Raw genomic sequence first — 12,441 nt, forward strand, 5'->3', positions numbered from 1 at the left:
TTGGTTTGCACGAGAACGGCTCCCATAGGCTCGTACATTGAATGCTTGGTTTGGGAAGGATTAGGAGGTGTGGCCTTGTTGGAGAAGGCGTGTAAGTTAGGATGACTTTACTATTTCAAAAGACTGTGTCATTCCCAGTGTTTCTGTCTCATGATTGTGTCTCAAGATGTGAGATCTCAGCCTGCCTATGTGTGGGCTGCCATGTTCTCCACCAAGCCGTTTACTGACTCTAACCCTCTTAGACTATAAACCCCTGACAACCTGTCTTCTTTTTTTTTTTTTTTTTTGGTTTTTCGAGACAGGGTTTCTCTGTGTAGCCTTGGCCATCCTGGACTCACTTTGTAGACCAGGCTGACCTCGAACTCACAGTGATCCACCTGCCTCTGCCTCCCAAGTGCTGGGATTAAAGGCGTGCGCCACCACGCCCGGCTAACCTCTGTCTTCTACATGCTGCCTTGGTCATGGAATCTTTTTTTTTTTTTTTTTCTTTTTCAAGACAGGGTTTCTCTGTGTAGCCTTGGCTGTCCTGGTCTCACTTTGTAGACCAGGGTGGCCTCGAACTCACAGAGATCCACCTGCCTCTGTCTCCCGAGTGCTGGGATTAAAGGCCTGCGACACCACGCCTAGCTGGTCACAGTGTCTTACCACAGCAATAGAAAAACAACTAAGACTCCAAAATATTAGATCCGGCTTGGGACAGGAAGACTAAGAAAATGAAAACACATGGATCTTGAACAAGGACTCTGGATTTTCTTGTAGAGATTGGGAAGTCCACACGGATTCTAGTATGAAAGCTCTTTGAAGCCAGGCGGTGGTGGCACACGCCTTTAATCCCAGCACTTGGGAGGCCTCCAAGAGTTCGAGGCCAGCCTGGACTACAATGTAAGTCCAGGACAGCCAGGGCTACACAGAGAGACCCTGTCTCGAAAAACCAAAAAAAAAAAAAAAAAAAAAAAAAAAAAGAAGAAGAAGAAGAAGAAAGCTCTCTCAAATAACTGGGCAGTTCCCTTCGGAGCTCTAGACATCCACCCACGCACATAGATTCTCTCTTCAGACATGCTGGATGTTTTTATTTCTTTGTGAAAGGACCAATGCATTATTCTCCTTCCTGTGTCTAGCAAAGACAGAAGAGGGGACAAGGACGTCAAGGACCCAAATGGAGTTCGGAAGGGACTCCGAAGTGGGGTTACGGTTGCAGCGGCTCAGGTCTCCCCTGAAGGGTGCAGTCCTGGCCTCGTGGGTGGTATTGGTCATCTCACGTTCATCTCCATGACCTCAGAAATCACTGGTCTCCTCCAGGACAGGATAGGGCTCCCCGGAGGCGTGTGGGGCTCTTCTGGACGAGGGCGGCAGTTGTACAGTGTTATGTCAGCGGCATTTCTCACAGACTGGTATCTCCTCTAGAAGAAGAACCCGTAGTTTAAGAATCGTGAGTCTCTTTCCCAGGCACTTACGGTGGCCAACTCTGCGACTCTCCCCTTCTTCCCCCTACAGACCTTCCTTCATGTTCCAACCATCCTACCTAAAACTCCTCCCTCAGGCCCCCATTCCTCCTAGCATCCTTTGCTCAGACTCTGTGCTTTCCTTGGGATGTGGACACACCCTTCTGAATACAACTCGCCGTTTCTGCTTCTAGCATTCCTGATTTCTACTTCCTCCTATATCCGTCTGGTTGGGGCCTCTCTGACTCACCACCCTGTCCCTCCTTTCCTTAAGCATCTTGCATCCCATCCAAGGCACGCACCACACAAAAGAAGACTGCAGCACAGAGTCCCGTGACCATGACAAGAGATGCCAGGGTGATGAGGAATATTTCCCACGGCCGCAGAGACCCATTGGGAGTCCCAGCAACGGTGGTGCCAGTATAGTTGGAGGTGGTTTGTGTGCCGCCTGAAACTGTCAGGCTAGTGCTGCTGCTGGTGGGACTCAAACCAGAGCTGGGGGCTGCGTGAGTCCCAGTGGGGGTTGGTGTGGATGAAAACTTGGGAGCTCTGCTGGTCATAGTGGGGGTTGGTGTGGATGAAGGGGTGGGGGCAGCACTGGTGCCAGTGGAAGTGGCAGTGGGGGTGGCAGTGGAGGTAGAGTTGGATGAAGAGGTGGGGGCTGCGCTTGTCCCAGTGGAGGTTGAAGTGGGGGTCGAGGTAGATGAAAAGATCGGGGCTGTGCTGGTCCCAATGGGGGTGGCAGTGGGGGTGGCAGTGGGGGTGGAGGTGGATAAAGATATGGGGGCTGTGCTGGTCACAGTAGGGGTGGCAGTGGGGGTGGCAGTGGGGGTCAGTGTGGATGAAGAGGTGAGGGCTGTGCTGTTCCCTGTGGGGGTCAGTGTGGATGAAGAGGTGGGGGCTATGCTGGTCACAGTGGGGGTCGAGGTGGATGAAGAGGTGGGGACTGCTCTGGTCCCAGTGGGGGTCCCAGTGGGGGTCCCAGTGGGGATCGCAGTGGGGGTCAGTGTGGATGAAGAGGAGGGGGCTTTGGTTCCAGTGGGGGTCGAGGTGGATGAAGAGGTGGGGGCTGTGCTGGTCCCAGTGGGGGTCAGTGTGGATGAAGAGGTGAGGGCTGTGCTGGTCACAGTGGGGGTCGAGGTGGATGAAGAGGTGGGGGCTTTGCTGGTCACAGTTGGAGTCACAGTCGGGGTCGCAGTGGGGGTAGAGGTGGATGAAGAGGTGGGGACTGCTCTGGTCCCAGTGGGGGTCCCAGTGGGGATCGCAGTGGGGGTCAGTGTGGATGAAGAGGAGGGGGCTTTGCTGGTTCCAGTGGGGGTCAAGGTGGATGAGGAGGTGGGGGCTTTGCTGGTCTCAGTGGGGGTCGAGGTGGATGAAGAGGTGGGGGCTTTGCTGGTCACAGTTGGAGTCACAGTCGGGGTCGCAGTGGGGGTCAGTGTGGATGAAGAGGTGGGGGCTGTGCTGGTCCCAGTGGGGGTCAAGGTGGATGAAGAGGTGGGGGCTGTGCTGGTCACAGTGGGGGTCGAGGTGGATGAAGAGGTGGGGGCTTTGCTGGTCACAGTTGGAGTCACAGTCGAGGACGCAGTGGGGGTAGAGGTGGATGAAGAGGTGGGGACTGCTCTGGTCCCAGTGGGGATCGCAGTGGGGGTCAGTGTGGATGAAGAGGAGGGGGCTTTGGTTCCAGTGGGGGTCGAGGTGGATGAGGAGGTGGGGGCTGTGCTGGTCCCAGTGGGGGTCGGGGTGGATGAAGAGGTGGGGGCTGTGCTGGTCCCAGTGGGGGTCCAGTTAGATGAAGTCTTGGGGGCTGTGCTGGTCCCAGTGGGGGTCAAGGTGGATGAAGAGGTGGGGGCTTTGCTGGTCACAGTTGGAGTCACAGTCGGGGTCGCAGTGGGGGTAGAGGTGGATGAAGAGGTGGGGACTGCTCTGGTCCCAGTGGGGGTCCCAGTGGGGATCACAGTGGGGGTCAGTGTGGATGAAGAGGAGGGGGCTTTGCTGGTTCCAGTGGGGGTCGAGGTGGATGAGGAGGTGGGGGCTGTGCTGGTCCCAGTGGGGGTCGAGGTGGATGAAGAGGAGGGGGCTTTGCTAGTCCCAGTGGGGGTCGAGGTGGATGAAGAGGTGGGGGCTGTGCTGGTCCCAGTGGGGGTCAAGGTGGATGAAGAGGAGGGGGCTTTGCTAGTCCCAGTGGGGGTCGGGGTGGATGAAGAGGTGGGGGCTGTGCTGGTCCCAGTGGGGGTCAAGGTGGATGAAGAGGAGGGGGCTGTGCTGGTCCCAGTGGGGGTCAAGGTGGATGAAGAGGTGGGGGCTGTGCTGGTCCCAGTGGGGGTCGGGGTGGATGAAGAGGTGGGGGCTGTGCTGGTCACAGTTGGAGTCACAGTCGGGGTCGCAGTGGGGGTAGAGGTGGATGAAGAGGTGGGACTGCTCTGGTCCCAGTGGGGGTCCCAGTGGGGATCACAGTGGGGGTCAGTGTGGATGAAGAGGAGGGGGCTTTGCTGGTTCCAGTGGGGGTCGAGGTGGATGAGGAGGTGGGGGCTGTGCTGGTCCCAGTGGGGGTCGAGGTGGATGAGGAGGTGGGGGCTGTGCTGGTCCCAGTGAGGGTCCAGTTAGATGAAGTCTTGGGGGCTGTGCTGGTCTCAGTGGGGGCCGGGGTGGATGAAGTCTTGGGGGCAGTGCTGGTCCCAGTGGGGGTCGGGGTGGATAAAGAGGTGGGGGCTGTGCTGGTCCCAGTGGGGGTCCAGTTAGATGAAGTCTTGGGGGCTGTGCTGGTCCCAGTGGGGGTCCAGTTAGATGAAGTCTTGGGGGCTGTGCTGGTCTCAGTCATAGTAGGAGTTGCTGACACAGGCTTGGAGGTAGTGCTGGAGTTAGTTTGGACAGAAACTGTGGTAGAACAGATTTTTCATGAATAAAATTGTGAACCAAAATAGGTTTAGACTAAGCATTTTTGCTTTCTGTTTCTCCTTTATAAAGTTCATATCATTGGTGATTTTATTCTGTGCTTAAAGAGTGTTCCATGGACACCATTATTATAAATTATCTCTTCAAGAGTTAGAAATATAAACCAGGTGTGGTGACGCACACCTTTAATCCCAGCACTCAGGAGGCAGAGGCAGGAGGATCGATGTGAGTTCGAGGCCAGCCTGGTCTACAAAGGGAGTCAGGACAGCCAGGAAAACACAGAGAAATCCTGTCTCAAAAAAGAAAAAAAAATTAGAAATATTGATGGCTTCCTTGTATCCATGGAGGTCAGAAGGATTTACGGGTTACGTGGGCCACCATGTGCATTCTGGGAATGGAGCCCTAGTTTTGTGGAAGAGCAACCAGAGCTCCAAACTATCAAGCTATCACTCCAGCCCCACAGTGAACTTTAGACTAACCGAGGCTATATCAGATCCTGTCTAAACAAACAAACAAACAAACAAACAAAAAATGCACAAGAAACTAAACAAAATAAAACCAATAATAACATCAGAAAGCAAGCTTAAGTTTGTCTGATAATAAACTTATTCTATATTTTCACTGAGGGGCTCCTTACCCTCTGCAGGAGCCTGGCCTTCACCGTGTCTGAAGCTTCATGGAAGATGTGCAGGAAAGACAAGACCAAAGGCCCAGTGGGGTCTCCCGCCTTCTGCTCTTTTGTAGAATCTAGAAGGTTCTTCCCATCTGCTTGAGACAGCGCTTCCTTCACTGCCACCTCGCAGGCGGGCCTTTCTCTAATCTTATGGTCACTGTTGTCTTTACAATCAACTTGCCAATAAATCACTCATCTTTTCATCTTCAGGCCAGGTCTTGCTATGTAGCCCCGGCTGGCTGCTGAGACCTCAGGCATGAGGGACCACACCCAGCTCTACTTGTTTGATTTGATTTGATTTGTTTTGTTTTTTAAATCTTTTTCTGAATTCCAAACCCAGGGCCTCCCATACCTTAGGCAGTCACACTGCCCATGAACTACACTCTAGCCTGTGTTTATTTTATTCTATGCTGCGTTATTTCAAGACAGGGTCTCATCATATTGGCCAGGCTACTGTTGAGCCTGCTTGATAGCTCAGAGAAGCCTTGCCATTTTTCTGCCTCAGCTGGAATCACAGGGCCCTGCCACCGGCCCCAGCCTCACTTTTAGATCCTACTCTCCTTGCTTGGATGATTTAGGCTTATGTGGGATCAGAGTTACAGACAGGAGAGAAAATCAATTTCTAGAATATGAAAGAGTGACATCTTAATAAAAAAAAAACAAAACCAGTCGGCTCTTTTTACTATTTAAACACCTGGCCCACACCACACAGGTTATTGCCTCTTGCTGAGGCACAGGGAAGCCGGTCTTCCATTGTGCTTGATATGAGCCGGGTGATGGTGGCACACACCTTTAATCCCAGCACTCAGGAGGCAGAGACAGGTGGATCGCTGTGAATTCGAGGCCAGCCTGGTCTACAAAGTGAGACCAGGACAGCCAAGATAGCATAGAGAAACTCTGTCTTGAAAAAAAAAAAAAAAACAAAAAAAAACCAACAAAAAAAAGTGGAGCCATGACTCAGGTTGTAGGCAATGTGGGACCAGAGCCCACAGTGTCAGCTGCTGGTTCCTGGGCACTATTATTCCCCTGGAGAGGTGAAGTGATAGGTCTCGTCTCTGGGGAGAACCGGAGCTTTTCACCCCTCCCACCTCCTCAGAAGCTCCCAGACCTTGCACATTTAGGTAAAAATCACTCACCACTTTCTAAAAGCAGGAGCTGCAGAAGCAGCCACCACCAGAGATTGCTTCCCCTCTGCGTCTTCATCCTCCTCCCTGTAGCTGGCGGGCAACAATACCTGGATCCCAAATGTAGCCAAGTTCTAGAGAGTTCTTGAGGAAAAAAAAAAAGGAGATAAAGCCGCCCAGGTGTCCCGTTTTTCTATGGGCTTTGTGTCCAGGGAAGAGGTGGTTGGCTGCCTAAGCTGTTAAGTGTCCTGAGCACTAGTTGTCACCTCTCTCTCTGTCATCATTGAACAGCTGCTGAGACCTTTATAGATTCCTGTGGGCCAGGGAGAGGTTGGGTACTTACCCTGACAGAGTGCCAACTGTGAGCATGTAAGGAAATAGTACTGAGTCTGGGAAGGCAACGGTCAAGGGGTCAAGGGGATGGTTAAAAAAAAAAAGAGTGCCATGATCACACTGTGCTGGGTTGAAACAGGAAGAGAAAAAGGAAAGGAGATCAAGATTCTCAGAGAGAAGGGACCCACCCCTGAGGCAGGGATGGGGCCAGAAACCTGTTTTAGCTTATTTGTTTCCTGGTCAAGAAATTCTGTGGTCTGACTTCAGCAGAGAAAAAGCCTCCAGGATCCCAGCTGAAGGGCAGGACCTTACGTCACTGAAGCAAATGAAAATGTGAGACTCAAAAGGGAGTGGTGGGAAGTCTGGACTTCTGGGGCGTAGGTGTGCACTAGACTCTCTCACACACACTTGCGTTGAATCAGTAGAGGAAGAGAGACCCAGGGTGAGCGTGAGCGGAGCCATCTTGGCGGGTCTGTCTTTGCCCATTTTCTGCCGCTATAAGACAGTTCCTGTCCTAGTTTGATTTTTTTTTTCTTTTCCTTTTTTTTTGGGGGGGGGGGCGGGTTGCTGTGATAAAACACTCTGACCAAAAGCAACTTGGGGAGGGAAAGAGTTATCTGGTTGTTTGTCCTCACTACAAGGCCACAGTCCACTGCTGAGGAAGGTCAGGATAGGAACTCAAGAATGAGTTTGGGGCAGAATCCATGGAGGAAGGCCGTTTCGTTTCTCTGCCTCGCTCTCTGCCTCCCTTGCTAGCTCATGCTCAGCTAGCTTCCTTACACAGGGGAAGACCACCTGCCTAGCGATGGCGCTGCCCACAGTGGGCTGGGCCGTCCCGTACCAACTAATAGTCAAGAAGACAGCCTCCTACAGACATGCCTACAGGCCAAAATACTCTAGGTAGTTCCTCCATCCAGACTCGCCCTCTCAGATGATGCTCAGCTGTGCCAAGCTGACAATTACAGTTAATTGCAGCAATGCCTGAAGCTGTATAGACTTTATTAAAAAGAAAAAAGAAGAAGATGAAGAAGAAAAAAAGAGGTTATTTAGCTCATAGCTTGGGAAGCTCAAAGCCCAAGATCGGGCAGCTCATACGCTTGGCCCTGGAGAAGGCTCTTCGCTGCAACCTGATGCTTGACGTCACGGTGGATGACGTCATGGCAGAAGCACACGTGCGTGGAATAGATCACACGGTGAGATATGAGGAAAGCGTTCTTAGGAATATACTAGGTCCTCTGATAACATCCTGCTCTCTTCAGAGCAAGAAAGCGCTCCCCCCTCCACCCCATGAGCAGAGCACTGACCCCTCAAAATGCCATTCACTTCCCCTAGGCTCCAGTTCTTGACTTTCAACTACCTGAGTGCCCCTCCATTGGTGCTTTCCCACCTAGGATCCTTCCAACACACCTCCTCCTCTTTCCAAACAAGGCGTCTCTCGGTAGTATACGTCAGGGTGAGACACAGGCTCTGCCTTGGGAGGCTGAGTCTAGTGGAAGGAGGCTTAGAAGGCAGTCTGAGTCTCAAACGAATGTTGAGTTTGGTCTGGACACTTGGGTGTTGCCAGCAGAGAGTACAGATAAATCAGTGCGGCCAAACAGATCCAAATGAGCAGAAGGTTTGGGGGATGCGGGGGAAGGGGCACCATATGGCCAGGATGATGGCATATCCCTGGTCCGTCAACCTGATCTGCCCCCTCATCCTCCTGTGGGAGAGGAGAAGTGTCAGACAAGAGGAAACACTTCTGACAGCCTGTGAGCGGGCAAGTGCGCATTCTTCATGAGTAAGACCTGCTGTGAGGGAGCTGGAGATGTGAAGCAGCTTGGAATGCATGGGTGAGTCAGGAAGGTGTGAGAAGGGCTCGAAAGGGGGGGGGGCGGGGTCGCCCCTGAGACCAAGGCAAGCAGCTGCAGTGGCAGGTGAGGTTCTGGGCTTCCAGCAGCCCGTATTCTACAGTAGAGAAGCCGGTGGCTGTGTAAGAAAGAGACCCTGCCAGCTCAGCCCAGACTTAGCCAGAGGGAAGAGTCTTGGAAGCAAATTCCAGAGCCTGTGATTTTGCCGCTTTCCAACAGCTGTGCCCGTGCATGCTGATCGGAGCCCAAGTGAAACTAATCTCTTTACTCGTCCTCAGAACAGGAAGCCCACCTGGGCTACACACACACATACACACACACACACACACACACACACACACACACAAACGTGCGCGCGCGCCCTTCCTCACCTTACCCTCTTCGGTGCCAGGTGTATGCCAACACACCCAGAGACTTTTTTCCCTTTTTGTGTCTGTGTGATGCTTGGGATGGAACCATGTCTGCAAGCAAGGCAGCTCTGACTACCACCGCAGAGCTACAGCCCCAGGCTTTGATTCCACTTGATTCCTTTTCCTCCGCTGACATTACTGGCCAGCGGAACGTTGTCACACAGCCCGTACACCCATCCGAGGGAAACTGAGGAAAACAACTTGAGCGACCTGACTGGGTGTGATGGCACAAGCCTGGAGCGCCAGGACTTGGGCAGAAGAAGTAGAAGCATAAAGGGTTCAAAACCAGCCTCAGCTCGAAGCCACCCTAGGCTACATGGGAACCTGCATCAATAAATACATCTAGGACACCTGGCCCCCTAAAAAAAAACAAATCCCCAAACTAAAGATGATGGTGGAAGTTTGTGGACGCTATGACACACATGTAAGGCCCGTTTGCTTTGTCTTCTACATTTGACGAACCTCTTTTGTTGTGTGTGTTTGTTTCCTTGTTGGCCCGTGCCGTCTTTTTACATTTACGATTTCTGTCGCTGTGTGGCGTTCTCCTAGAGTGTCACCTGTAGATGTCATCAGAAGGCTGAGCTGAAGGTGTGACCTTCCTCAGAGCATGGATATTTTTTTCCAAGCACACACAGGCATGGCCACTTGAGGATTCCTTAAGTTGGGTTACAAGATTGACGGTTTTTGCTCTGAGACAGGAGGGCCTCGCTAAGTATGTAGCCCTAGCTGTCCTGAAACTCTAGACCATGTAGACCACATAGACCATGGTGGTCTCGATTTACAGAGATCCCCTGCCTCTGCCTTCCGAGTTAGAAGTAAGGCATGTAGTGCCACATTTGGTCCTATTTAAAAAACAAAAACAAAATAGCAATTTTATGTCAGGCAATGTGGCACACCTCTTTTATCCTAGCATTCAGGAAGCAGAGGCCTGAGGGTCTCTGTGAGTTCAAACCCAACCTAGTCTACAAACCAAGCTCTAGGACTGCCAGGACTACGAAGAGAGACCCCGTCTAAATGTGTTTGGTGGGGGGGGGGGGTGAAGCACACAGGGTACTGGATCCCTGGAGCTGAGTCACGTATGCGGGTACTGAGTACTGAGTTTGTTTCTCTGGAAGAACAGCAAATGTCTTTAACCAAGCCCAGTTTATTGTCTCAATTTTTATTTTTAAAAAGCTTTCGCTGGGGCTGGAGGGATGACTCAGCAAATGAGAGCATTGTCTGTTCCCCCAAAGGACCCGGGTTAGGATCCTAACACCGACATGATGACTCACAGACAATTAAAACCACAGTTCCAGGGATCCAATGTCCTCACCTGGATCCTGGGGCACGTGGCATGCTTACATACAGAAACAGGCAGGTCTTTGTGAGTCTAAGGCTAGCCTGGTCTATATAGTGAGTTCTAGGTCAGCCAGGCAACATAGTGAGACTCTATTTTTAATAAATAAATAAACAAATAATAATAAATTCAAGTCTTTTAAATAAGGTCTCTCAACTTGGGCTGGGCACTCAGGAGGCAGAAGCAGGTGGATCGCTGTGAGTTTCAGGCCAGCTTGGTCTACAAAGTGAGTCCAGGAGAGCCAAAGCTACACAGGAAAACCTTGTCTCCAAAAAACAAAAACAAAACAAAACAGACCTCTCAACACTACCAGGCTCAGCCTTCAGTGCCCCAGGACTGTGGTCATTCAAGGGACATCCATTGTGTGACTCTGGCTGGAACTCCTGTTAAATCCTGTTGTATTTACTATTTATTTCTCAAGGTGTACACGTCGTATCCTTCCCTGTACCTTGCCCATAGACAGGCAATTTTACTTGCATTTCCTTCTATGAAGGATGAATTTCATTTTAGTCTGTACTCTCAGGGGTCTAGGCTTAAGCGAGGGTCTGCTGCGGCACGGGCCGCCTGGGCTGGCCCCACAAAGGTTGAAATAACTTGAGCTCAAATTCCCCAGGCTTCTTACTTCCCTGTTCTTCTATGTCAGCCCAGGTTTGTTTGCTTACTTAGGGTCATGCCGACCATTAGCCCAGGCTGCCCTCAAGCTCTTGCCCCTCTAACTTCAGCCCTCTGCGTGCCAGCTCTGCGAGGCTGCGTCACCATGGCTGGCCTGCTCACTTTCGCATCTCAACACCGCTCACTTTCCCATCAACTGCACAAGTCCCGCGAGAAGATTCACCAGCCCGTCTCTCTTCCTTCAGGGTGTTTTCAGAGAGGACCCCTGACCTGTTAGGTAGTGTGTTGTGGTTTCATTCTGTTGCTGCAAGGACCTGGGTTTAATCCCCAGGACTCGTGTGGTAGGAGGAGAGAATTTGCTTCTCCAGGTTTTCGTCTGAGCTCCACGTGAGAGCCATGTGTACTTGCATCCTGCTTTCTGCCATCAATAAACATATGTAATAAAAACTTTTTAAAAATTTATTTAAGCTGTGCAGTGGTGGTGCACACCTTTAATCCCAGCACTCAGGAGGCAGAGGCAGGCAGATCTCTGTGAGTTTGAGGCCGGCCTGGTCTACAAAGCAAGTCCAGGACAGCCAAGGCTATCATAGAGACACCGTGTCTCCAAAAACCAAAAACCAAAAAAACCAAACCAAAACAACAAAAATTTTATTTAAGTGTCACCCAAAATCTGCAGTTTGGATGTAGATCTCTCCCCTTTCCAGTGAGAAGCTCCTTAGAGTCTCGGGCATGGTATCTGTCGATACAAGAACTGACCTTGGGGGCGCCACAGCTTTGTCCCTCAGTTCTTGGGTGACCTGGGCTAGGACCAAAGCCGTTCTCCACTCACCCCTCTGGCATGTTCTCGGTGGTCTGGCAGGACTAGAGTGTTCCCTGTACCACACATGTCCACTTTACCACGCAGGAGCTCAGCCCTACAACACACTTAGCAACTAAAACCAGAGAAATGAGGGGGGAGGCGGGGTGGTGGTGGTGCTAATGAAAATACCCGGCTGGTTTGACCCGGCTGTACTCCCAGGCTGTAGGTATCACCAGGAACTGCTGAGATTGTGCTAGAGTCCGTCCCCAGGAGCAGTGGGATCACATCAGATGGGGACAGGAGTGGCGGTGGCCACATCAGGTGGCTCTGGTTTCTGTGGAGGACGCTGCCGTTACCCAGGGTCTCTCATGGAAGCTGCCATGGTCTCACAGCCTGAGCTGGGAGCCAGGGGTGGACACAGATCCTGCAGAAGAGGAAGTGACGGCGTCAGAAGTGGTGTGGGGCTCCGTGGTTCTCCCAGAGACACTGGCGGCCTCTGGGTGGTCTTGGCTGGAGACCCTCGTTCCCACAGAAGGTGTGGTGGTGGTGGTGGGTGCGGTTAAAACGGAAGCCGTGTGGCCTCACAGGGTGTGGCAGACACATGTCACCATGGTGCCTGTGGTAGGACACCATAACAGCAAGCAAGGTAATTTTTGCGAAGACTCTATAGATACAGAGGCTTGTGGGGTTTCAGAAGTGGAGGGAAGGGAGGGTCCCTAGTGTGATGGGAGGGTCGAGCAGTATTTGTGGAAGCAGAGGCCAGACAATGGGTAGTTTTGTGTACTTTGGTTGTGTGTGGGAGAGAAACCTTGGCTGCCCCATCTGTGAGCAGGGCAGAAATTGACCTAGTAGATCTCATGCTGGGAGAAGGGACCACAGAACCAGGAGGCGTCTCTGTTCTGAAAAGGAACAAGATCCACCCACTAGATGGAGAAAGGAGAGCCGGTACACTGATAACCAGAGCCTAGGT

The 12,441-nt window shown here is 51.9% G+C and overlaps 1 protein-coding gene across 1 annotated transcript; it reads right to left on the reverse strand.

Moving 5' to 3' along the window:
* Positions 1–1,096: 1,096 nt before the first annotated feature.
* On the reverse strand, positions 1,097–4,260 carry LOC127195095 (mucin-2-like). Its single transcript, XM_051152534.1, has 4 exons — positions 3,895–4,260; positions 1,745–3,862; positions 1,260–1,400; positions 1,097–1,114 (listed from the first exon to the last, which is right to left on the reverse strand). The coding sequence occupies exons 1-4, from the start codon at positions 4,258–4,260 to the stop codon at positions 1,097–1,099; spliced, it is 2,643 nt and encodes an 880-aa protein (XP_051008491.1).
* Positions 4,261–12,441: the final 8,181 nt, after the last annotated feature.

The sequence above is a fragment of the Acomys russatus genome, chromosome 11 (genome assembly GCF_903995435.1).
Source record: "Acomys russatus chromosome 11, mAcoRus1.1, whole genome shotgun sequence".
Taxonomy (NCBI): domain Eukaryota; kingdom Metazoa; phylum Chordata; class Mammalia; order Rodentia; family Muridae; genus Acomys; species Acomys russatus.

Coding starts and splice junctions, on each gene's coding strand:
- LOC127195095 (XM_051152534.1), bottom strand. CDS start 4,260: ATGACTGAGACCAGCACAGCCCCCAAGACTTCATCTAACTGGACCCCC. Junction 3,863..3,894: donor CATCCACACTGACCCCCACT/GTGATCCCCACT, acceptor CACTGGGACCAG/AGCAGTCCCACCTCTTCATC. Junction 1,401..1,744: donor CTGCAGTCTTCTTTTGTGTG/GTGCGTGCCTTG, acceptor TTCTTCTTCTAG/AGGAGATACCAGTCTGTGAG.